We start from the raw sequence: 25416 nt of genomic DNA on the forward strand, positions 1-25416 counted from the left end.
GAGCCAGGCAGGGGATGGGGTTGGGCAGGGCAACCATGGGGGCTTCTCCCACAGCTCCTCCGGCTGTGTCTGCCTCTGCCTCAGTTGGGGGAGCCGCAGGAGAATCCCCCATGGCTGCCCTGCCCGGTTCTATCCCCTGCCCGGCCCTAGCCTCTGAGCACTTTAAAAGAAGGGCTGCGGGTCTGTGCCAGACTCTTCCTGGTGGGCATGGGCCCCTGGATCGGTGCACAGACTGACAGCAGGTTGCTGCTGCTGGCTGGGGCCAGCACCAGCACTGGGTTCTTTCTGGTGTTTGACGCAGGCTGCGCCAAGCAGACTCGGGTGCTGGCACTGGCCCCAGCTGGTAGCATGCTGTCATTCCACATGCAGATCTAGGGGCCTGAGCCCCCCAGAGGGCTGCAGGGCTGTGCCAGACTTCTCCTGGGTAGCACAGGCACCAGATTTGTGCTCAGGATGACAGCAGGCTGCCATTCCTCCCCCAGAGCACTGGCATTGGAAGGGATCTCAGGGGCAGATCACAGACACTGGCCAGCTACAGAGGTCAATATCAGAGAAGTCTTTCTCCCTCCCCACTGCCCCCACTTCCCCCTCTTTCTTCTGAGTTTCTGTTTCCCTGCAAGCCTGCCTCTGAAACATTCCAAAACATCCAAAACATTTCCAAAATGTTTTGGATGGTTTCATTTCATTTCAGAGATGTTCCGGAGCCTTCTGTTTCATTTTGGATTCAGTGTTTTGGGCACCAAAACAAGCTGAAACCCCTCCAAAATGTAACGGCTGCTGAAGTTTCACACAGCCCTAAAACACATCCAACAGAAATGATGGGCCCAGCCCAGGGTGAGGGTTAGGGAGGGATGTTTGCTTGCTAGGGACAGAACCTTAGTCCAGATGACCAAGTCCATGTAGCTCCTGACTCTTCCTAAAGCAGGAATCATGGTCAGGATGAGCCTGGCATGTTAAAGACTTCAGATATTACATAACCTTACTTGCAGACACAGTAAACTGATCTCCATTTTGTATTGACCCTGGGTGGCAGTTTGATGTAGGGGAAGAAATGGAAAAAATTGCCTGAACGTGTTAATTCCTGTTAATTTCCTCTAGGTTCAAGGTCCCGTTCTGAAGAGTTTGCACCCTACATCACTGATCATCCAACAGACCTGGTAGTGCGGTGGGACCAGCCTGCCACCCTGAACTGCCGTGCAGAAGGGAATCCAAAGCCAACGATAGAGTGGTACTGCAATGGGGAGTATGTGAAAACAAATAAAGATGAGCTTTCTTACCAGCGCAGTCTTCTGCCTGGTGGGTCTCTCTTCTTCTACCGCCTCAACCAGCAGAAAGGCCAGTCAGATGAAGGAGTATACAGTTGTGTAGCAAAGAACTACTTGGGTATAGCCACTAGTAAAAACGCATCACTCTACATTGCTGGTAAGTGAGGTCTTAAGAGCTAGTTACTGCATTCAGTACCTGGAAATGGCTATGTTGGTTTATAGTAGAGTAGGGTTTCTTCTCAGTGCTCTTCTGAGCCTGCAAAAAATGGCTTTTTAGTTTAGTCTAGCTAATCAACTAGGAAAATTATATTATCCATAAGGCACTAAAGAAGCAGAGAATTAATAACATTATCCACAGACCTAGGTTAATGTCTTGAGCACTGGTCAGGGGCAGTATCTTGGGCTTGATCTGAAGGTGCTCAGCACCTTGGAGTTCTACCATAGGCAACCCATAGGTGGACAACAGGGGCACGTGCCTCCTCTGAGAGCACTGGTGCCCCCCCCCCGCCAAGAGCGAGTGCTCTGGCTGGTAGGGGAGCATGGAGAGTGCTTGTGCCCCCCCTGAAATTGGCTCTGCTGGTGGGGTGTCAGTGGTGGAAGAGCTGCTGGTGCGCTCAGCAACCAGCCGCTGGGACCCTCCCCCTAACCCCGATCGTGCCTCGCTGGTACCCCCCAGACTCGGGAGGCACTAATCACCCATGACTTCCACTAAAGTAGGCTTGGGCCTATTAAGAGTTTTCATTCAACAAAGTTTAATATGAAGGTTGTGGATTGATACTATAGCTCATTTGCAGCTTCAAATCCATGTTTAGGCTGTGATGTTGCAAATTTCAGAGGTACCGTTGCTAAAATGATGCAGCACCAATCCGCAGTATGCTATCTCCCTAAAATACTCTGGTGACCTTGCATTTGGCTTTGGTTGGAGAAGAGGAGCATGTGGCTTGAAAGATTCCCTTCCCTTCTCCTTCTTTGTCTTTTCTGTCCCTGGACAAGAAGGCAAGCAAGCAGATTTCCTAGACTACCTGAAGATTCCTGCCCATGTGCCACCTTCCAAGTACGTTGTCTCTCTCTGCCTATACTTAAGTAAAGCTCAAGGAGACCTTGTGAGCAATTGGATTGGAAAAAATTCGCTAAGATTCTGCAGGCCATCCTCCCCTGCTTATGAGGGAGCTTCCCCAAGGCCCTAGGTTCATGCTGATGAATGGTAAGGTTGATAAAATTCTGTATCCCTGTATGCACCTCAATAGTAGTTTGCTGGACGCATATCTGGCTGTTTTTGCCCCTGCATAGTGGATGTGGAAACATGGGTGTGCAGCCTGAGTATGCACAGTGACCAGGCACATAGGTACATTCATATCTGAGTGCAAGCCTTAGCTTTCCCCTGCTTTAGGCCTAAAGGCTAAGTTGTTTGGGCACTCTGCTAGAAAACCTGGGTTCTAGGCATTGGAGACACATAAGGGGTACACACGGGTGCACATGAACCCCCTGAGTGTGGCGGTGCACCCCCTGTGAAAAGACGTGCACCTCCTGAATGTGGCGGTGCACCCCTCCTGCTCACCACCCGCCTCCCCCTTGCCGCCGCTGTCTGCTGGCAGTCAGTAATCACCGCTGGCCGCTACTGCCAGCAGTGTCTGTGGGTGGTTGCTGTCCCCCGGTCAGTGCTTGCCACCCTCCCACTCCCAGCATGGCAGCATCTGTGGGAGCTCCTTGCTTACCACCTCTGCACTTCTGCCACTGTGCTCATGGTTCTAGGCACATCTCAGCAGGAGGGGGTTTGAATCTGCATCTCTGACTTCTCAGTCCAATGTTCTGAGATGCTATTCCCATGATTCTTTCCAAGCTAAGCCATTCCCCTTCACATTTAATAGTCATTGGAATAAATTAATGGATTACAGTGAGAGAGTCTCTGCCCCAGTGGGATCAAGGCCCACTCACTTCTAGTGGCAGCTCTCTTACTAAGCTGCATATTCTCTACCTTGACCCTGTAATTCTGACCCTACCCTTTTTCCTCCGGACTGCCCAAAGAGTAGTAGAAAGGGGAATGGACAATGCCTGAGTTGTAGCGTGCTGTTTCAAGCACTCTGCTGGGAAGTCAGTGGTGCTGGTTCAAAGACATCCTCTAGGTGAAAAGGACCTAGAACCTGGGTCTCTTGCTTCCTAGGTGAATTCCTTAACCACCCCGTTATCAGGGCTAAAATATGGGAAGAACATTTTCTTCTAACAACTGTTAGCCATCAGTGTCTGACCAGTTCTGTTTCTGTGCCGTACATCCATGTATGCATCCAGTGTGAATATATCTAGCTGAGTACCTGCCTGGCCAGCGTGTAACCTACTGGGCAAACTCAGTCTACACACTCACAGGAGTAACAGAATCACAGCTAGCATTAAGGGAGCTGAACCAGGACTGTATCAATAGTAGAAGTTTCACTGGCAAGTTTAAAAAGTTGAATCTGCATCTCTGACTTTGTTTTGAGTTTTGTTTAGTTTCAAAACCACTGTTCTGCTTTGTTTCATCGAAACTGTTTGTGTTTTGATGCTGTTTCGGCATTTCACCCACAGGCTATAATGGGGAAGCACAAAACTGCCTATAACTTTGTCATTTCTTGCCTGATTCAGGTGAAACTTGCAGGGATGGTAGCCCCTTCCGAGACAATGAAGCCTGCCAAATTTCAAGGAGATAGGCACAGGGGTTTCTGGGAAACTGCACCTCAGGCTGCTGACAAGCAAAACTCATGATGTGTGACCGTGTGTGTTTTCTAGCCCTCCCCAAGAGTACTGGCATTGGAAGGGACCTCAGGGAAGGATGATAGTCACTGGCCAGCTACACCCAGTCAATGTGATAGCAGTCCTTCCCCCTTCTCCCTCTCCTTACTTTCTGTTTCCCTTCAGGAAAGCCCAGCTTGAGCTTCGAAACTCAAAATGTTTCAAAACTTTCAAAATGTTTCACCGGCCCTCATTTCATTTCGAGGCTCTTTCAAAGCCCTTCATTTTGTTTCAGTGTTGCTGTTTGAGCTTGAAATGAGTCAAAACCATCAAAATGAAACAGCCAGAGAAATTTCGCACAGCCCTAGTCATTTTCCCCATACTACCTTGCTGGTTGGGTATCTCCAGAGCTGTGAGATCCATAACTGACCATTCTGTGTCTTCATGATAGCATCTGCAGAAGGACTTACTAATGAGGTGCGAAGCAAATGGGCTGTGCAGCTGGTCCTGGAGATGCTCAGCATTTGGAGTTTCTGTATCAAGGGAAATTCCAGCATTTCTCATATCTCCAAAGTATTAAAAAAATAGAACAAAGGCAAAAAATGGACACACCCACCACATCATAGAATTAATCTGGAATTATTATTTTTTAAATCAACATTCCACAAGACCAAATCAAAATGTTTTATTTTGAATTCAGTTAATAGAATAGAGCCTTTTAAATGAAAAGAATTTTTTTAAAACAAAAAAAAATCAAGTTTCATTCCCATATGGTCAACCTTATTAAACCACTTTTTTACTCAGTAACATTTTTTGAAGAGTGACACATTCCTTCCAACATCCTATCTGAGGTGTTTGATTTAGCTCCTAAACCCTGGGAGTTTATTCCTCCCCATACACCCCCACCAGGGCTCCCACAGGTTTCCAAAAAGGAAAGAAGGAATGAAGACATTTATCTCCTGCAAAGGAGGTGCGTTGCCTGGGATCTTCTCCAACCCAGTATGTGGGGACATGGATTGGCCTGAGCCATTTTCCTTCAGGCATAAATAGTTGTATGACTTAAAGATGTAGATGTATCATCCCAAGAACAGTTATTAGTTACCAGTAACCACCAGATTGGCCTAAAGCCCATTGCCTGAAATTGCTGACCCAGGATAAACAGGTCAATTGTGTAAGAGGTTTCTAACCAAAATTCAACCATGTATAAATAGGGTGACCATAATAATTTGAGGGAAAACCAAGACAGGGGGGCACCCCCATCCAACCCCATGGCTCTCAAGACTTGGGTCAGGCAGGACAGTGTGACATGTGCGTGCACACACACCACACACGCACACATGCACACATACACACGCACTGATTCCACTTGTGGTCCAGTAGAGTCCAGACCAGGGAGCAGCCCAAAGTCCTGGATTGGTAGGAACCCGTCCTCACGTGCCTGGCCCCTGAGTCAGAATCTGGGCATGTGTGGGCAGGTTCAAGCTAATCCAGGACTTTTGTTTCAATTTTCTCCAATGGCCAGGATGCTGAGAAAGCCTCTGAAATCCAGGATGTGGGGGGAAGTGGCTTAGCTCCTCCTGTTGTTGTGCCCCTGCCTGGTGAGGAGGGGGATAAAGCAGGATCCCCACCCTCAACCCAGAAGTGGGTGGGTAGTGTAGTATGGGATCATTTTGAGGTGGCAGATGATCCCAGGTATCCTACCTGCCAGCACTGCCAAAGGCAGATCAGCCAGGGCAAGGATGTGAAACATTTCACCACTGCAGCAATGTAGCTACATCTCAGGAGGCAGCACCCCCTTGCCCTTGTTCCTTCTCAGCCTGGCACCAGTGGGAGCATGCCCTAGCTGTGGGGTAAAGTGAATACACCGGCAGGCAGGGACCGCATCCAGGCAGACCTGGATAGGCTAGAGAAATGGGCGGATCTGAACAGGATGCGGTTCAACAAGGACAAGTGCAGAGTGCTGCACCTGGGGAGAGGAAACCAGCATTATGGTTATAGGTTAGGGGCTGACCCTCTCGGCAGCACAGAGGCAGAGAAGGATCTTGGAGTCAGGATTGACACCAGGATGAATATGAGTAGCCAATGCAACGAAGCAACAGGCAGAGCCAACCACACCTTGTCATGCATCAACAGGGGCATCACTAACAGGTCCAGAGAGGTCTTGCTCCCCCTCTATGCAGCGCTGGTCAGGCCGCAGCTGGAGTACTGCATCCAGTTCTGGGCGCCACACTTCAAGAAGGACGTGGATGATATGGAAAGAGTCCAGAGGAGGGCCACTCGTATGATCAGGGGTCAGCAGGGCAAGCCTTATGAGGAGAGGCTACAGGACCTGAACCTGTTTAGCCTCCACAAGAGAAGGTTAAGGGGGGACCTTGTGGCCTGCTACAAACTAGTCAGGGGGGATCAGCAGGTATTGGGGGAGTCCCTGTTCCCCCGTGCGCTGCCAGGAGTGACCAGGAATAACGGTCACAAGCTGGCGGAGGGTAGGTTTAGATTAGATATTAGGAGGCGCTACTTCACAGTCAGGGCGGCTAGGGCCTGGAACCGGCTTCCAGGGGAAGTGGTGCAGGCTCCTAGCCTGGGGATTTTTAAAAGGAAGTTAGATGAGCACCTTGCCGGGGTCATCTGACCCCGGTGCTCTTTCCTGCCAAGGCAGGGAGTCAGACTAGATGATCTTCCTAGGTCCCTTCCGACTCTAGCTACTATGAAACTATGAAACTATGAGAGGCTGAGGGACCTGAATCTCTTCAGTCTCTGCAAGAGGAGACTGAGGGGGGAACTTGCGGCTGCCTACAACTTTATCAGAGGCCAGCAGCAGGGACTCGGGGAAAGTCTGTTCACCAGGGCTCCCTTTGGAGTCACCAGGAACAGTGGCCACAAGCTGAGGGAGGAGAGGTTTAGGTTAGATATTAGGAAGAACTACTTCACTGTAAGGATGGCCAGAGCCTGGATAGGCTTCCCAGAGAGGTGGTGCTCTCACCTTCCCTGGAAGTCTTCAAGAGGAGACTGGACAGGCACCTGGCTGGGGTCTTATGACCCGTTCCCCGTCCCCCCAGTGCTCCTTCCTGCCCATGGCAGGGGGTTGGACTCGATGATCTGTCTAGGTCCCTTCCGACTCATTGATTCTATGATTCTAAAAGAAGTCCCCCTCTCACCCAAAGCCCCTGTCACCAAGAAGCAGAGGCAGGCCCCCCTGGAACAGTGGGGCAAAGGTGGAGCAAGATCACCCAGAGCACTGGGGAGATGCTTGCTGTGGATGTCCAGCCCTTCTCCTTTGTTAAGTATCCAGGGTTCAAGTGGCTCATAGCTCCATGCTACCAAGTACCTGCACACACCACTTTTAGCAGGATGGTGGTGCCCTCCCTGCATGAGACATGCAGGGAGTACTTGAGGGAAGAGCTGTGGATGGCAGGTCCACAGGTAGCCTTGCACTTTACCTTAGACATCTGGAGCAGCCGGGGTGGAGATCACGCCTACCTCTCCCTCACAGGACACTAGTGCGATCAGTTAGGGTATCGGTGGGCTCTTGTTCAAGCTAAGGTGATGGATGGGTCCCACATGACAAAGGCGATCATGGTGGTCATGAACCACATAGTGCAGGGGTGGCTCATTTGGTGGGCGAGCTCACCCGCAGCTCCATGGTCACTGACAGTGGGGCCAGTATGGTCAAGGTGGTGCATGATGCCAACTTTGTTGGCATCTGCTGTGTGGCACACAAGTTCCACCTCATAGCCAGGGATGCCTTGGAGGGGGACAGGGCACTATTGACTACTTTACCGTCTGAGCCAAATGATCTAGCCAGTTTTCTAGCCCCCTTAGAGACCATTCATCCAACTCATACTTCCTTAGCTTGCTTGCAAGAATGTTGTGGGAGACTGTATCAAAACCTTGCTAAAGTCAAGGTATACTACATCCACTGCTTTCCCCTCACTCACAGAGCCAGTCATCTCATCAGAGAAGGCAATCAGGTTTATCAGGCCTGACTTGCCCATGGTGAATCCATGTTGACTGTTCTTAATCACCTTCTTCTCTTCCAAGTACTTAGAAATGGATTGCTTGAGGATCTGCTTCATGATTTTTCCAGGGAACTAAGGTGAGGCTGACTGGTCTGTAGTTTGCCAGATCCTCCTTCTTCCCTTTCTTCAAGATGGGCACTATATTTGCCCTTTATCAATCAGTTGAGACATCTCCCAAAGGAGATGATCAGTCCTGTACAAGGGATACAGGAGAGGGTGAGAGTGAGAGTGAGTTTTCTTCCAGGTACTGAAAGCATGCCATTGTCTTTGTTTCTCATTGAAAAGGGCTGCACATGCACAGCCCAGAGCTGATATATCCAAGAGTCATCTGAAATAGAGCCCATTCTTTCACAGGCACTTTGTCAGGCATTCTGAATAACCTCAGTGGGTGTCCCTCTTCCTCCCTTGAGATACTTGGGGACTTGCATGAGATTTGCCATGCCATAATGAGCCAACTATTCTCCTCGTTTCATGCAGTAAACCTGCAATCTGTGCCTGCACTTACCCTTGGAGGCAGACACAAGAAACAAGAAGCAACAGTCCTCTGCAGTAAGAAGAGGGCTGGGGAAGGATTGCTTCTAAGTAAGGCCTTGGAGAAGCACCACTCAGATCCTGGTTTTTCCCCACATTGCCTGTTCTCCCATTTGTGTGTGTAACAGCACAGTCCCCTGATGTGCATCCCAGCACAACTCAGCCTTGTCCAGTGGGGCTATGCGAAGTTTCAGTCCCCTATTTGATTCGGCAGAGATTTGGCTCGATTCGGTGGCCGAATCTCCGAATCCAAATTGAATTGGAGGACCTTTTAATCTCTGCGAATTGAATCAGAACCCTCTGAATCTATTCGGAGTGATTTGGAAAGATTTGGTGATTCAGACATAGACACCGCTTTAAATGTTTTTTCTACATAGCTCTAGGTAGCAGGCAGCTCATGAACACTGTGATGCTGGGGCACATGGAGTGTCCCACAGGAGTGTGAGGGGGCTCCCCAGCACACTTGGCAGCAGACCCGGAAGTGGATGAGAAGCACTTCTGGGCCCCCCTGTGTTTCCCTCCTGGCTCAGCGACTGGTGCCTCCTGGGTCTGAGGGGGGGCACCCAGGATTCCTCCATGGCCGATCACTGAGCTGGGGGGGCGTGGGAGGGGTCACCGCATGCTCCCCAGTAGACCCGGAAGTGGACCAGAAGTACTTCTGGTCCACTTCTGGGTTCACCACTGAGCATGCGATGGAGGTGGGGGCACACTCCTGTGGGACACTCCATGCGCCCCAGCATCACAGCATTCACAAGCTGCACTTGTACCTCAAGGTACATAGAAAAAACATTGTGTCTGTGTCTGAATCGCTGATTCTCTGAATCAGCATCGAATCTTCAGATTCGGATTCGGATTCGAATTAATCGAATCAGGGACAGTGATCTGAATCAACTAATCTCCCAAATAGAAGAAAAACTTCATCTTGCACAGGAGAGATAAACTCCCCTGGGTTTCAAAGTCCATTTGTGAAAAAGTTGCTCTATGAATATGCAGATTAGGCAGGGACAAAGCTCCAGCAGATTTCTTCTCTGACCTGGGAAAACTTTTACCGAGATAGTGGTGGGGAAGCAGCTAACTGAGCTGTGGGGGTATTCACCTTGTTCACCTGCAGCTCCGAACTAATGTGTTTCAGACTCACCAGAACAAAACCTAAAAAAAGGTTGTTTGGGATGAAACAGCCCATTCTTTGGGGAATGTTCAGGACCAGACTGCCACCAAGCATGGGTTCAAGTGGTGAGCCTGTCTGACCCCAGAGGCCTTCCCTCAGACAGGCTGGCAAAAACTGGAACAGGATGACTTGCCAAAAGAAAGAAGGGCTGCCCTGTGGGACATGCTGGGCCAGCGTTGCAGCACTGCACCCCAACAAACCTTGGTGTCCAGATTCTGGGAGGGTGGCAGGCTCTTCCTGAGGTCTGATTCTGTCATTTGTGTCTGCTTGCAGCTCTGCAGGATGACTTTCAGCTGCATCCCAGTGACCAGGTGGTGACAGTGGGGGAGCAAGTGCGGTTGGAATGTACACCTCCAAGGGGACATCCTGAGCCCACAGTGTCCTGGAAGAAGGATGGAGTGCCTATAAACCAGGAGAGCAGTCATCATGAGGTAAGCTCAGCCCCACTGCATCTCCTCAGACCCTTCTCTCCCTCTGCTTTGGCCTTATCCTCACACTTCCTGCCTGTCAGAATATAGGGATCATGGCATTCACCGCCTGTGGGTGCGGAGCTCCATATGGGTGGTGGCAGTTTCCTGGGGTCATCTGTTGCCAGGAAGCCCTATGGGTGGCCCTGCTTCTGTTCCTGCTCCTGCTCCCACTCCTGCTGTTTGCCATCTGCAGGCAGCCACTGGCACCACCACTGCTGGATCAGGATGGGACAGGACAGCCCCACCCCACCAGGGCTAGCATAGGGACTGAAGGGTAGCCAAGGATGACATGGAGTCCATGCCCCCTTCCACCCCTAGGCTAGCCTCAGCCCTGGCCCCAACCCCAGCTCTGGCCTGTCATGCAGTGCTAGGGGACTGCAGCCCTGGCTCTGCCCAGCAGAAGGAGCCAGGCTAGAGGCCGGGGCTGGCTTCACTTCAGTGGCACTCGGGGCCCCTGGCTTGCCTCGGACTTGCCAAGAAAGCCCAGCCACAGCTCCCTGTTGGACACAGAAAACACCTGCCCTCAACTGGTGGGGAGCCTCCAGTTTTCTGTTTGCCCAGGGCCCCAGCAAATCTTAATCCGCCACTGCCTGTATGTAGGAAGCACAAAGCCATCTCGGCTTCCAGGGCCCCAGCCTTGGTGTTAGGATGTAGCCAGCTTGGTCTGCAGCAAGGCTGTCAAAATCACCTTGCACCCTGGGCCAGATTCCACAGAGCTTCTTCTGGGCCAGATCCAGCTCAGGGCATGTAGTGGTGGCCAGTACAGCTCTAACTGGGGCCATGCAGCAGCGGCAGTGCTGCAGTTTTGGCTCCCACTGTAGGCCACTTTCCAGAGCAGAGCTGCCACTCGCCACATGCATTCCTCATGCTGCAGCAGCGGCAGCTCTAGCTCTGGCAAAGGGTATGTGGTAGTGGTGGGGATGGTGGCCAAAGGATGGGAAGCCATGGTAGTGGCAGCAGGCAAAGCAGCTGGAAGGTGACTGGGCATGTATCAGCCTTTATTTGCCCTCCTACCACTGATTGCCATGTTCACCAGGGCCCAAGAGCTCAAGATTCAGCAGCAACTTCAAGTGGCTTGCTTTTAGCCCAGCAGACTGAATAGAGCAGACTCACGGGCCATATCTGGCCTGCGGCTTGTTTGGCACCCCTGGTCTACAGGTATTGGTGTCATTGGCATGATGCAGTTGACTTGGCTTCTAGGGTCCTGACCCCATTGTTGGCACAGAGGCAGCCCAGAGGCCAAGGTCTGAGCTTCCTGACTAGGATACAACTTGGCCTCTAGAGTCACGCTATCTCTGTAAGGGTGAAGCCAGCATGGCCTCTGGGGTCAAAGCTTTGTTGTGAGGGTGAAGCTAGCTCAGCCCCAGGTGGACAGAGTTAGAGCCTACCTGTCTCTAGCCCAGATTTCCTCTCTCAGCCATCTGTCCTATATTCTCAACTTGGAGGAGTTTTGCCACTGCTGGCCCTGGTCCAGGTTGGGCCAGGAGTTCAGCACTGGCCTCCCCCCAATGCTGAGTCGCTGCAGGGACTGGTTGTGTGTAAAGGTTGGGCAGGACACCAAGCAGGGCCTAACCTGCTTCTTTCCTTCCTTGCAGATCTCCAGTGGGAGGCTCCTGGTAGCTCATGCCCGAAGAAGTGACTCGGGGGTGTATGTCTGCGTGGCTTCCAACCAAGTGGGCAGGAGAGAAAGCAAGGTGGCTCTTGTCTCTGTCCTGGGTGAGATGGCTAATGCTTGTTGTTAAGTTCCTTACTTAACAGACTACTGAGACTTTTCTCCAGGCCCAAAACAACAGGCTGTTTTATTCAGGAACAAACAACACCTAACTGGGAAGATAAAAAAGTAACTCTGGAACAACAGAGGGTGGAGTTCTAGCTCTCAAGCTCCATCCCATAATAATAAGGAGTAACAGTTTCACCCTATAATTGCCTAATTACTACATTTGTCTTCCCTTCTGTAGAGCATTTCCTGTTGAGTGGGTTATGCAGCTGGTATCACAGCAGCTGACACTAGGAACCACTCAACTGTTCAGGGGCAGTACCTCTGACTTGCAAGACCTCTGATAGCACCTGCCCTCTTCCTGAGCTGCCCAACATGGCTGCAGGCTGGAGTTTGTAGCACCAGGTTGGTTGCCTAAAAGCAGGAGTTTCTTTCAGGACTTAGCAGCAACTCATCCTCTATTAGGGAGGCAGGAGCATGTGTCAGCTTGTACAAGTGTGCCACCTCCAGGCTACCTAGGACAAGGCAGCTTTTGAATGCTGCTACTGGAGCAGAGAGCTCAGGACAGCTGCGATGCCAGAAAGAGCCAGCAGACTGAACAGAGCAGACTTAGCGCCTGCATTGGCTTCCAGGAGGGAAGGGAGATCGTTCCCAGGTACTCTGGCCCTGCCCCTATTGGAGGGTGCAGGAGAACCCCTGTATCAAGGCCCAGGAACATGCAGGGAGAAAAGTGGAGAATGTGCCCTGAGATCCTTCCGTCACCCTGTACCCGACTTTTCCATTCTGGAACATTGCTGTCCTCTGGGCCCTTTCTCTGGTTCCTCTGAAGAGACTCATTCTTCCTGAGCTTCCTTAGGGCCTTCTCTGGTCACAGCTTCGCTCTGAAGGCCTCCTGCTCTGGATCCTGATCACCTGTTGGAGCACTTCAGAGGCGCTCAGCAGCAATCCCTGGGTTCCATCCAACTGGAAAGAATCTTGTCATAACCACAAGAAACCTCTACCTGACAAAGTGGTCTATATACATGGGTGTTTTCTTTTGATAACTGCTTTCCCTGGAGAAAAGTCACCCAGCCATTTTCAGGGAAATGGCTCAGTTTCCAAGCTCAGATTCCAGGGAAGGTTGCAATTGCTTTGCATACTGTTCACTTCCTCCCACCTGTAACCAGATTTGCCTGTGACTAGATGGGAAATCATTTCCAGATGTATACATACAAAAGTGGGGCCAGGGTTTGAGTCAAATCAGCTTCCCCACAACTTCCTGGAAACATGCTTCCCCTTCTCCCTGAACACTATGCAATCAAAATGGGAATGACCCACACTTTGTCCCAGGTCACACTGCAGTGAAGAAATTCCAGTATTTAAACTGTGAAGCTTGTGGTAGAGGAAGTTTTCTCACTGCAGGAACCAAGGGAGCCAGATCATAACCAAGGAAACGAAAAAACAAACTGTTTGCCTGTTACTACAAGCTACACCGTGTTCACTGGCTAGGGTTCAGTCCCAAACACTCAGGTCTTCTGCAATTGCTGTCTTTCCTATAGCCCAGTCGCACAAGGAGACTGGACATGCACAGTAGGTTACACACCTCTGCAAGGCAGCTCTAGATCCTTGTTGAGCAGGAATCCTGGGTTCTGGCCTGGGTTTGAGGCTGGATTGTGATATGGTAGCTTGGGGAATGTTAATCAAAGTGTATAATTTTGGCATCTACAGTGTACAAGGCAGTATGACCGAAGTTGGGTTTGCCATGTTAATGCTTTAGGGTGTGTGTAGAAGTGCTCCATGCATGTTTTACAGTGCAGTAATTTAGAACACTCTCTATAGCACTATAAAATTACAAGAGTAATTTTACAATAGTAGGACAGAAGTGAAGTGTTTGGCTGGGGTGGGGGGAATCCTCTGAGCCCCCTGCACTTCCCAGGCTAGGAAGTAGCAATTGCACTGCAGCCTCTTGGGTCTTCTCCCAGGTCAGAAATATGACCAATGTACCAAAGTTATGAAAGTGCTGTAGATTGCTAAATTGCTGTAAAATACAGTGCTTCAAATGTAATACTTCACGTAACAAGGGTTAATGTAAAGCACTGTACCCATTTTTAAAGTGCTGTAAAGCACATGTCTGTGCTTTGGGGAGACCCATGGAACCCGGCAGAGCAGCCATAGCCTCTCCCGCAGGGCCCGCCTGGTGCTGGTAGCTCTGTTCCATGCTGCAGAAGAAGTGCGAAGACCCTCCTCTCCGGGTGCAGCGGAGACCCTGGCCTGTGCCCTGCCTTTGCAGGAGTCCCACAGGCCCTGTGCAGTGTTAAGGGGGCCCCAAAAAGGCTGATTTGCCCCAGGCCCTGCACCTCCCTAGGGTCAGCCCTGCTCATACACAGGACGGATCTCTGCTCCCAAGCATTGGAGCAGGTTTGATTAATTGAGTCTGCTGCGAGTCTGCTGGAACATGCTAAGTAGCAGACATTGGCAGCCTCCATGTCACATGTCAATTCAATGTCTCCACATTTCAAGGTGGCAGCGAGGATGCTTTAACTAAAACTCATCAAACAAGCTTTAGTTAAAGCACCCCCGCCACCATTTTGAAACATAGGATACTGACTACACATGATGCTGTGGGCATTTTAATTAGAGTGGCTCTGAGAGTACTTGTATAGATGCCCCATGAGCCCCTGTCTCCCATCTCAAGCAATTACTCAACTCACTGTGAGCACTTGCTCTATCCTACTTGCAGACCATTGTCTGGCTGAGGTCCCCTCCATAGAAGCCCACTTGGGAGGGGAAGAAGTGATGGGAGGATCTGAGAGCTTATAAGCAATGTAACCCTTTGATGGCTGGTTTAGCATGCTGCCTTTCCTTCCTGAGTGTAGCAACGTCTCTCCATGCTAAGGGCAAAGTGGTGGTCCCAACTCATGGCTTATTGTAGTAGCATAATGAGCAGTGGGTGACCAGGGCAGAAGCCACAGGTGCCCATTTGGAGGGGTGCAAGAACAGCAGCCACTCCTGTTGCCTACCTAGCCTCCTGACCTCTGCAGCTGGCCAGTGCCTGCCACCACTCCTGCCCAGGGCAAAAACCCTGGCTGTTATGCCTCTGGCTCATGGGGAGCAAGTTGCCCACAAAGGCCTCTAACACTGCTCATAGCCACAGGGCAGAGCAAAGTCTGATACTACCTGGAGCATGTTACTTGTAGTGTTGTCTAGTGGTCAGCAAAAGTGGACACCACTTGTCTAGGTTAAGGGCAAGATCCATAGATGTGAATGTTGCAGCTGGTGGCACCCCGATGTCCAGAACAACCTACCTCTCTGCCATCACTGTCTATACCCTTCTCCCACAAGTACTGCACATGCTGGTAAATGGCAGAGGCTTCCGCAGGCAGCCATATGTGCAAGGGGTTGTGGGGATCAGATTCTGCAGCATGCAGTACTGACTAATTTGTGTGGTCCAAGTCTCCTTGCGGCTAATGTGTGATGGATCTCTGCTCCTTCCCTTCGTAGAGAAACCAACATTCACTCAAAGACCCACCGATGTTGTGGCCAAATTTGGCAGCAGTGTCCAGTTTACATGTGGCATTCATGGTGACCCACTGCCTAAGGTGTGGTGGCACAAGGAACATGGGAAGCTGCCTGTGGCCAGGTGTGTGCTGTGTGTTTGGTCTGTGAGCCCAGCTAGCACTGTACTCAGCAAACATTTATCAGACTGTGTAGCCCAGAGGGTCTCAAAGCAGTTGACCAGCCCTGACTAGCTACCCTAGGACCATTGCTGGGAGGTGGGGGCCAGCCCTTCAGGCCAGCTCTGAGGGGAAAACTAAACCCATTTTATATAGCAGTGGGAGGAACTGGTGGGAGCAGAATTGTCCTGGCTCCATACTAGCTGGGGGGTCGAATAAGTGGGGCTGCTGCCTGACATTGCAGCCACTGACTATGGACAGGGAAGGGTCTTAGAACTGCTGGTCTGTTGAGTTGGATGCATGGAGGGTGGATGTGGGAATATGGCTCCATTTGCATGACTCTACCAAAAATTTCATGATGCAGGGACAGCCTGAAGGAGAGTCTAGACCAGAGTCCCCCACAGATGCATGCTCCCAGCCTTCAAGGCTCAAAAGCTTGCATGCCCATCTCTTGTTTGTGCCTGGTCCGGATATATGAACCATATTTGTTACAGGATTGGCTGAGATCAGGGCCCAATTATGCCATATGAATATAGAGTGGCACAGAGACCTGGTCCCAAGAGCTGATGGAGCTTGTCTATGTCTCACCCTGCCAGGCACGAGGTAGATGAGGAGCACACCTTGTGGATCTATTATGTCACAGCACTTGATTCAGGCAGGTATATCTGCACAGCCCAGAACCAGGTGGGAACCACTTTGGCCTGGGCCTCACTCTCTGTGGAAGGTAAGCAATGCAGCCTTCAGCATGACAACACAGCAGGACTAGGCATGCCTGCAGACATAAAGAAGGGCTTGGCGCAACCAGGCCTGTGGCCAGCATGCGCTGGAGAGTAGGCAGCATGCTGGGGTGGAGGGGGAGGGGTAGAGAGTTGTCACCTGCATCGCCTGCGACAAGCAGATGTAGCTGACATCCTTCTCTTTCTGAGCACAACTCCCCTCCACCCACCGGTCCCCATGGCTCTGGCCATCTCTCCCTTTCTGAGCTGACCTGGAGGAACCCTCTTCTTCCCTCCATAGGAGTCTATGTGCTGGAGTACCAGCATCTAGGGAGCAGTAGGCAAATGCCTTACACCATCCTAAATGTGGTCTTACAAAGACTACCAAACCTCTTTGTGTATCACTCCCCCATCATGGGGACACATGCTCTGAGCCACAGGTTTGGGGTGGAGGTAGCCCTTGGATGTCAGTTGAGAGATAGTGCCCCAGAGAACTCCCTTCTGTGTGCTTACAGAGCCTGATTCTGCAGACACAGGACAGAATCCTTGTTCAGAGAAGCAGGGATACGAGCAAGTGGAGAAGATGGAGAGGGTCCAGAGGTTGCCAACAGACATGATAAAGGGGTTGGAAGGAAAGTTGCATGAGGACAAGTTAAGAGGTATGTTTAACTTGGAAAAACGGTGATTGAAAGTACCCAGGATAGAAGTCTTCAAATATTCGAAAAGCTGCCATAAAGAAGAGGGGGAACAGCTGTTCTCCCTTGCTAGAGAGCAGGACACAGAGCTCTGGTTTAAACTGCAGCAAAGCAGATTTAGATTAGATCGTCAGGAAAAACTTCCCTATGGTTAGAACAGCGAGGCAGTGTGATAGACTGCCCAGCGGCATTGCAGACTCTCCTTCACCGACTGGTGAAGCTTTTCATACTGGCTATCTGCTGAAGGTTTTCAAGAGGAAGCTGGATAAGCATTGGCCATGGATAGCTGAGGAAAAACATTCATGCATTCCTGAAGGGGGTTGGACCAGGTGACCATGAGCACCCTTTCCAGTGCTGTGACTATGGCAGAGCTAAAGTGATGCAGCTGCACCAGTAGGTAAGGCTATGTGACTCTTCCCCCTTCCCTGCTGCCTGTTCCAGCACTTGCCTCCTCCACGTGCCTCCATGTGGAATTGCTTATTGCAAGTCAAGTGGAAAGCCTATGGAAGCATGCCCTGCTAGGATTGGGTGTTTGATTGATCAAATAATATGTGGTCAATTGACTGGTCAAATATTGGTCAAATATTTTATGTATTAATTTATTTTTCAGTAGGTTTGGTATTTATGCTAATTACAAAAACCAAGTTAGTTAACTGTTCTTGCGAAATTAAATTCTAAAAAAATATCAAGAATTTCTATAACTATCAATATTAGGTAAATGCAACTTTGAATGATGATCAAAACTGAACAGTTCTGCCTTGTCTTGGCTTTTATCCTGAAACCTAGGATTAAAATGAAAATTTTAAAAAAGAAAGTACACAGAAATAAAACACACAGTAACTGTAAAAGATGCAGGTCTATTGTTAAAATGCAGTGATGCTAAGTAGTCAGAAAGCCAACTCTTCAAGCACTTTGCTGTTTGCATTTGGGGATGCCTGCACTTACAGCAGATGGCCGGTAAGAGAAGATTTTCTATGCTGATGGTTTGCACGTTTCATAGATTTCATAGACCTTAGGACTGGAAGGATTCTTTCCTGGCTATGCTGCCTAGCTCGTGGGGGAAGAGGAAGAGTGAGGGCCACATAACTTGCCTACCCACCGAGGGGTAGCGGGCAGGGGCACCTACACCCTTCAGGACCCAGAGGATTCCTTCCAAGGGGAAGTCTTACTTCTCTTGGTCCCACGTGGGCACAGATGCCACCATACAATATAACAATGAGCCTCCATCTAAACCTTGTAGAACAAGGGGCCCTTATAGGGACCCCAATGACATAGCAGCCAGCTCTGCATTCACCAAGCATCCTGCCCTCTCTCCTAGGCTCTCAGTCCCAGAATGCACAGAGCTCCAGGGATCAGGGATGGCTTCACCCTTTATGTGCAGCTGGTCAGGGAAACTGAGGATAGGAAAAATACCCAGCTGTTTAACCACCTGAATCCCCAATCCAGCAGAAGCCTGGGACCATCTGTCAGGACGTAACTGTTTGAGAGGCTGTTTGGTCTGGAGTGGTCAGTGCATGAGGGACCTTGGTACTGGGGCCCTACCCTGTTCTTTCACCAGGTGTCTTGGGGGGAACTGTGGGAGCTGCTTTTGTGGCTAGTGTTGCCAATGAAAACTCCCAACATCCATGCCCCTTCTCAGAAGGACTAGAATGACTGGCTAGCCTGTGGTCCAGAGATGACTCTTGCTATTTTCTCTGTCTCTAAGGCCCCCTGAACACAGGCCAGAGGGAGGATGTCCCACATGAGCTATCAGGCATCTATCTACACCTGGATAATAGCACAGTGCTTCCTGCCACCTCTGCTGTCCACCTGCACTGGAAGGTCAGTAAGTAGCATCCCTGGCAATGATTGCAGGGGAGTCCTGGCACAAAGTGACCAGCATCAAGCACTGCATGTCCTTTCCACCCATCCCAGGTGCCAGGGGATGGGGTGGCATCTCAGGGTGTTGGATGCTATACTCACTGGGGCTGAGCTGGGAGGGGAGGGGCCCTTGAGGAGTCTCTTTAATAGTGTGTGAAAAGTGATGAATCAAGCATACTGAACTAGTCCTGCTGGAGCCAGGGGTCTAGCCATGCCAAGCAGAGATTGGGCTAGCAACTCTGTTCCAGCAGCAGAACTCTGCTCCCTTCCACCTGGGCTGCCCACCCAGTGCTGCCCCAGCCTTGCTCTTTCCTGTTTCCTCTCCTGCTCCTGTATTCTGCTGGGGCTTCCACTGGTCTCAGAGCAGCCCAGAGGTGGATCCATACTGTCCTACTGGATGAAAGGCTGGGTCCTGGCTATGATATATCTTCATTCTGTTGTAGGGCAGGGAGGGAAAGAGGTCCAGGTTTGCTTAGGGACAGCTCCTGCCATAAGGGCAGGCCCCAGAATGGGAAGCTAGCAGTTTTCCCCAACCCATCATCAGCAGGATGGCCCCAGAGCTCAAAAGCAAAGGAAAAACGCAGCACATATAACTAATCCAGCATAGGCCCCAGCTCCCAGACAGGCAATGGGAAATCACAGCAAACAGCATTATGCCCTGTGGGAGTGGAAGGGGGACTGAGGCTGCACTTGTAACCTGTTACAGGGAAAGTGTTGATTGCCTCCAGCCATTCTGAGCAGAGCAACAGCTGAATTCTGTGCCCTGCTCAGCCTGGCAAAGTCTAAACCTTGCTCCTGCTCTGAGCTCCTCAGTTCTTTAGCATTCTCTGACATTACCTCTGCAGGCCTTGTAAGACTGGTTCACCTGTAAAGATCCAGCTCGAGCAGGTGGAGATTGGAAATGAGGCAGGATTTCCTGTCAGTGCCAGCACAGAGAAGCAAGGGTTTGGGGTGATATCTTTTATTAAACCAACGGTATTGTTGCTGGACATGATTGCCAAGCTTTTGGGCATGGACTGTCCTACTGCAGGTCAGCCGAGCTGCAAGGTTGTTCCAATAAAATAAAGTACCCAAAGGGACCTTGGACATACTGCCACTTACTCCCTCACATGTTCCCTGAACTATTATGGCCACCACAATACTCAGCAAAGGCCTTTAGAACTGTTAGCTTTGTGTGTGGGTGTGTGTATGGGTTGGAGGGGTGGGCGGGTAGGGAGCTGGCACAAACAGCATTCTTGCCTTTTAGCACATTGCTGGCTAGAGAGTGGAACAGAGAGCTGGAAGCAGGGACTTAGGGCACTCTGTTTGATACCTGACTGTACATGGGGCATATTAACTCTTCCCCCAAAAGCAGGGGGTGGCACAGCTTGCATAATGTTAGTGTTAGCCAAGCTGGTGAGGGTCTCTCCTAGTGACATTGGTTCAAAGCCTTCCCCTCACTCCCACATGCAGGGTCTGTATGGCTGTGCCATGAGGATGAAGATGCAGGCTCTGTGCCCGTGGTGTTTTCTGAGGTGGGGTCTGGGAGCTGATAGCGTTATAAATGTCAGTAAATTCCCCAGTTGCATCGGTAGCACAGTGCAGGAAGTGTCCTGAATAACTTGCACAGTTCCACATCTGTCCCCAGAAACGGGCTAGGTCGATCCCTCTTCCCTTGTCCTCCGTGTCCACTGGCTGGTTGTTACCTTTCAGGTGATCAGCTCATCCCAGCACCCTGAGGGTTTCACTGTGCTTTACCGCTCTCTGCATCCAGTAAAGATGAACTGGGCTGAATTGAAGGTAGCCAAAGAACACAGCATCATCATCCCAGCACTGCGGAGAGGCTACAAGTATGAGTTTAAGGTTCGACCCTACACTGGAAAGGTCCATGGCTTGGACAGCAACAGCAAGCAACTCTGTATCCCAGAGGAAGGTACAGGCTCCCAGCTCCTCCAGCTGTAGGCCCTAACTCATCCCCCTTTGGGAGGGGAGGCAGTGCTGGCCTGTACCTTGTACATCACCAGCCTAGAGACCTGGCTGGGAAGCTAGGAGGTATTTGCTTGGCAGAACAAACAAATCCTTGCTGGCTTAGGGAAACAAGCTCACAAGCCTTTTGACCATCCTCTGCACTGTTCATCCCTGAAAAACTATGCAGCCCCAGAGGGAGCTTATTGACAGGGGAGATGTGCCCAACAGAATATTTGTGCAGAGGGAGCTGCCCATGCAGCCTCTGTCCCGCCCCTGGGCAAGTGGAGCCTAGTGGTACTGGAGAATGGCCTTTCCAACAGGCCCAAAGAGGTTCCACTGCACTGGCCCCTACTCACACTAGTGCCTGAATAACTCAGGCAAGCTCTAACCATGCAGTACCTACAGCGGATCCCTCACAGGCTCTGCCATGCACTCAGTTCTGGGGAGGGGCTCCTGGGAACTGCCTAACCCTGGGTGAGTGTGTTCATCATGCCTTATCTTACAGCTCTCTGGGGTGCCAGGGTCCAGATGCCCTGGCGCTTACTACTAACCTCCCCTGCCCAGGGCTGTCTTGCCTCTCTGGAGAGAGCCATGAGCTCTGTCTGCAGGGTCTTGCTACCTCAAGGCAAGTAGGCAGGTCAGTGTCTGTGGGAGACCTAAGAGATAGCAGTAGAAGTGTCAGTAACTTTTGCCCTGAAGCCCCTAGGTCCCACTGCAGTGCTCAGGGTGCTCCATCCTGGCTTAGGTTCCCGCATCTGCAGGGCAGCTGATGCTCTTGCTGCTTTGGGGGGGTTCAGTAGCTCTGTTTCTTTAGTGCCAAGTGCAGCTCCGCAGCATGTAACCATCACAAGAGGCAACGATGAGAATGGCACAGTCATCATCAGCTGGGACCCTCCTCCTCATGACGCACACAATGGCATCATTAAGGGCTACAAGGTAAGGGCTTAGGCCCAATATGACATTTGTCATACTTCAGGGGCTGAGAGAGGGTGGGAGGAAGGCTGTAAGCTGAAGGGAAGTTAAAGAGCTGAAGCAGCTAGGCAGGACTTGCCACAGCTCTGACAGCAGACAGGCTAGGAGTGCTGTGTGGAGTCAGAGTGTGTTGCAGGGATGATTCCAGGGTTACTCGAAACTGCCTGGTGAGAGCATCCCTATAGAGCATTTGCCAGTTAGGAGCATCTAAAACATGGCTGTGCTCTCAACTTGCAACACCCTGCCCTGCACATGGACCTGACAAGGCTGACAAAGGGCCTGCATCCACAGTTGTCTGGCCAGAGCTTGAGTCCAGTCAGCTCCCTGATGGGGTGTGTCACAAGTATGCTATCTCTGGGGTTGGGGGTGTCTCTGCCATGCTATCAGTGTGTTTGGGTGTGTTACAGGTCTGGTATTTGGGGAATGAAACTCACCATCACTCTAACAGTACTGTGGATGGAGGTACACACCGTCTGGAGACAGCTGTCCTGGCTACAGGGATTAAGTACTGCATCAAGGTGGCAGCTTTCAATGGAGCAGGGATCGGGGTGCCCAGCAACTCCACCTGCAGCATCATAGGTTAGATGCCCTATTTTGCCTTTAATTTTTTTTGTCAAACAGAAGACAAGCAGATATCATAGAGATGGGCCTGGGGGAGAGAGAGACAGACAGTTCCCCCTTGAAAACCTCAGTTACCAGTAGCATCCTTGCTGCCCTATTTGTTACATCCACCTCCTTCCCCTATAAACTCTTTTTCAGTGAATGGAGCCCTGGGGAACACTGCTAGTCTGACAGCCCTAGACACTGGAGTCCTTTCAATGTCTAGCTGTGCAAGCGGCTGTCTCCAGTGCTTTTCTCTGCCCTCAGGGACCTTCTGAGCTCAGGCTGCTCAGCCTTAGTTCCTTGTCTGAGATGCATGTCTAGAGGGCCGTCTTTACAAACACAGTGGGTACCTATACACAAGCACTGGGGCATCCAGTGAGTGGCAGATAGGGAGCCAGGGCAGCTCCTTCAAGACTTGGCACTGCACCTTCTCACTGCCCTGCAGTTCTTGTGCTAGATGAACCCATATATGAAGGCTGTGGCATCAGCTAGTCCTGTACTGCAGCCTTTCACCCACTCTGATGCCCTCCAGCTCCAGCCTGATCTTCTTCACCTTTTCCTTCCAGAGCCCCTGCTAGGAAAGATGACAAAGGCCCCGGAGGTGCTCTCCTTCATCCATATCTTGGGTGTAGTTCGACAGCCTGCCTTCATCGCTGGTATGGGCTCCTTGCTCTGGATCGTGTTGATGGTCCTGGCCATCTACCTCTGCCAGCACCACAGCAGACAGTACAACCAAGGACAGCAGCATGTCTTGGGCAGAGGTAAGAGTTTCCTCTGCCACCCCCTAGGTGCCACGTCTAGAGTGAGACACCAGGGTCAGCCTTAGTGCACTTCCAGTTATTTCAATGGCCTTCTTGACACTGGTGCCCAGTTTGCAATTCTCATCCCCACTATCACCTGTGCAGTTTAGATGTGTAAGCACCCACACAGCTCTTGTGCATGCTCTGTCAGGTGTGCACAAGCCAGGCAGGTACACAGCTATGTGCACATGCCCAGTGAATGTGAGTCATAGAATGGTAGATGGGCAGGGATGCTGAATACACAAAACATGGAGGCTGCTGGAGTGCCCTAATTAGCACACTCCAGCAGACTTGATGAATCGAGTCCGTTCCAATGTGTTGTAATTACAGCGTGTCAGAGCAGTATCCCCACATGTCTACAGACACCCTCAGGGCCTTAATCACTATGCTACCAGGGCTAAAATGTGGGAGGACCTCACTCAGGTATGCACATAACTAGCTGTCTAGCCAGTGTGTAGCCTACTGAACATGTGCAATAGCTGTGGGGGCATATGCACATCCACACTGCATATGAAATAAGATCATAGCTGTGTGCAAGTGCCCAAAACACCTCTCACATGGCTGGAAACTGACCTTCCAATGAACAAGGAAAAACAGAAGTCTCCCACCCTGAGTGCTCAGCTGTTTCACAGCTGTCCCACTGCAGGAACAGAGTTGCTGTCAGTTGGGGCCCAGCAGGGATCTTGGTCACCTGGCTCACTGTATTACATCTAAGCCACTTGAGAAGGCCCAACCACAGGAGCCCATTCCCAGCCCTGCTCATTGGGGATGTAACCATTCCCCACTGGAAACTAGGTCCGGAATTGTATCTTGGTTCAACTTTGTGACAGAACGCTGCAGAGGGATCCCCAGGAAGGCAAAGTACATAGTACCCTGTCCTAAAGGACTGAAGATGCATCCAGTGATTTCCATAATCACCCAGTGCCTTGTTTTGATGTGCTGGGGATGAAACCCTGGTATTCCTGTACTCAGCTGGTGTTGATGCAGCTGCTTAGGGTCTGAAGCCCTGAGATGGGCTGCACAGAAATGGGAAGGGGCTTTGCTAGGTGCACCCTGCTTGCCCATTGTCAGGAGCTGCATCTGTGTGATTCACTCCCCCTTGCTCCCCAGGGATGTACCGATATGCCAGTGAAGATACCGTCATTCAGCACAGGTGAGTGACACCCCTCCCCAGGGCCAGGTGTGATCAGAGGGGTGGCTCAACCCCACCACAGCAAGCAAGAACCTCTAGCTTGAAAAAATAAGGAGCCTCCTGAGGGCTCTGGATCCAGCCCTCCCTCTCTGCATGTTGCAGGGTCATGCTAAGGAGCACATGCCAGCTAGGTAGAGCCAGCCCAAGTGCCCAGCATGCAGGGCTCTTGGTGGGAGGGAGGGGATCACTGCCATATTATCAAGGCATGAGATGTTTCCATGCCCTCAGGCCTGCACAAAGGGATCTTGGGTCTATGATGGGAGCCAGTTGCTACCCAGAAGGGCTCCCAGCAGGAACCTCTAGTGCAGACACAGTGATGTTGCTGAGACTGTAGTTTTCTTGGACTGGTGCAGCTTCTTTGGCTTGAACATGAGTGCTGTTGCACAGTATGGTGCTGCCGACATAGCTATATCCACACAGGCAAGACCTTGCTGCTATAACATGCTAATCAATGAGCACCAGCAAAGTGCCTAAGTGGCTTTGTGCTGCATGACCAGATGAGGGGAGGAATAGACTGGCACAGCAAGCCCTATGCCAGAATGGTACATGTACCGTGCAGCAAGAGCTGTGGTTGTGGGGGCCTCAGCACCTAGGTTCTCAATGAGAAAGGAGTATGGTATGGCAGTGTGCCCACCTGTATGCCAGGCCCCCATGCAGCAGCTGGCTCTCCAGAATTGCTGGCCAGGGCAGGTGACAGTAGTCACAGCTCTGCAAGGAACCCCAGGCATTCATCTTGCCAATGTGTCTGGATGTCTGCTCCTCTTTCCACCCCAGGACAAACACCAGTGACTCCCCATGGCTTTCAGACACCTGGAAATCCACATTGTACTCCAAGAACTTCAGCACCTGTAGTAGCCTGAGCAGCCAGCTCCTGTGGGCTGAAACCAAGGACAGGCTGGACTGCCACCACTCTAGTAAGTTCCTCTGCTGTGCCCACAGGGCTAAGCTGACTCTGCTTTGCTCTAGGCAGGAGCCTGGTTGGACCTGGGCTCTTACCCTATGTAACCAAACCCTCCCACTGCAGCTGTTACCAATGAGGGAGGAGCAGGAGGAGGGGGACCTGGAAAGGGACAAAATCAAAGGATTCAGCAGGGAAGGAGTCTTTCCA

General features: G+C 51.1%; 1 protein-coding gene across 3 annotated transcripts in view; it reads left to right on the top strand.

The window, feature by feature from the left end:
* Nucleotides 1-25416, top strand: part of ROBO4 (roundabout guidance receptor 4) — a 61854-nt gene that overhangs the window by 7827 nt on the left and 28611 nt on the right. For 2 of the 3 annotated variants that reach the window (XM_090027234.1, XM_090027232.1), the window contains exons 2-14: nt 1099-1422; nt 9957-10114; nt 11749-11869; nt 15351-15489; nt 16120-16247; nt 16755-16898; nt 18640-18755; nt 20487-20706; nt 21556-21677; nt 22121-22292; nt 22883-23077; nt 24227-24269; nt 25083-25222. In XM_090027234.1, coding sequence (XP_089883360.1) covers nt 1099-1422; nt 9957-10114; nt 11749-11869; nt 15351-15489; nt 16120-16247; nt 16755-16898; nt 18640-18755; nt 20487-20706; nt 21556-21677; nt 22121-22292; nt 22883-23077; nt 24227-24269; nt 25083-25222 — 2022 coding nt within the window. The remainder of the gene's footprint in view (nt 1-1098; nt 1423-9956; nt 10115-11748; nt 11870-15350; nt 15490-16119; nt 16248-16754; nt 16899-18639; nt 18756-20486; nt 20707-21555; nt 21678-22120; nt 22293-22882; nt 23078-24226; nt 24270-25082; nt 25223-25416) is intronic. The other variant, XM_090027233.1, reaches the window with a different exon arrangement.

The sequence above is a fragment of the Crocodylus siamensis genome, chromosome 14, assembly GCF_052110815.1.
Source record: "Crocodylus siamensis isolate JL-2025a chromosome 14, ASM5211081v1, whole genome shotgun sequence".
NCBI lineage: Eukaryota > Metazoa > Chordata > Crocodylia > Crocodylidae > Crocodylus > Crocodylus siamensis.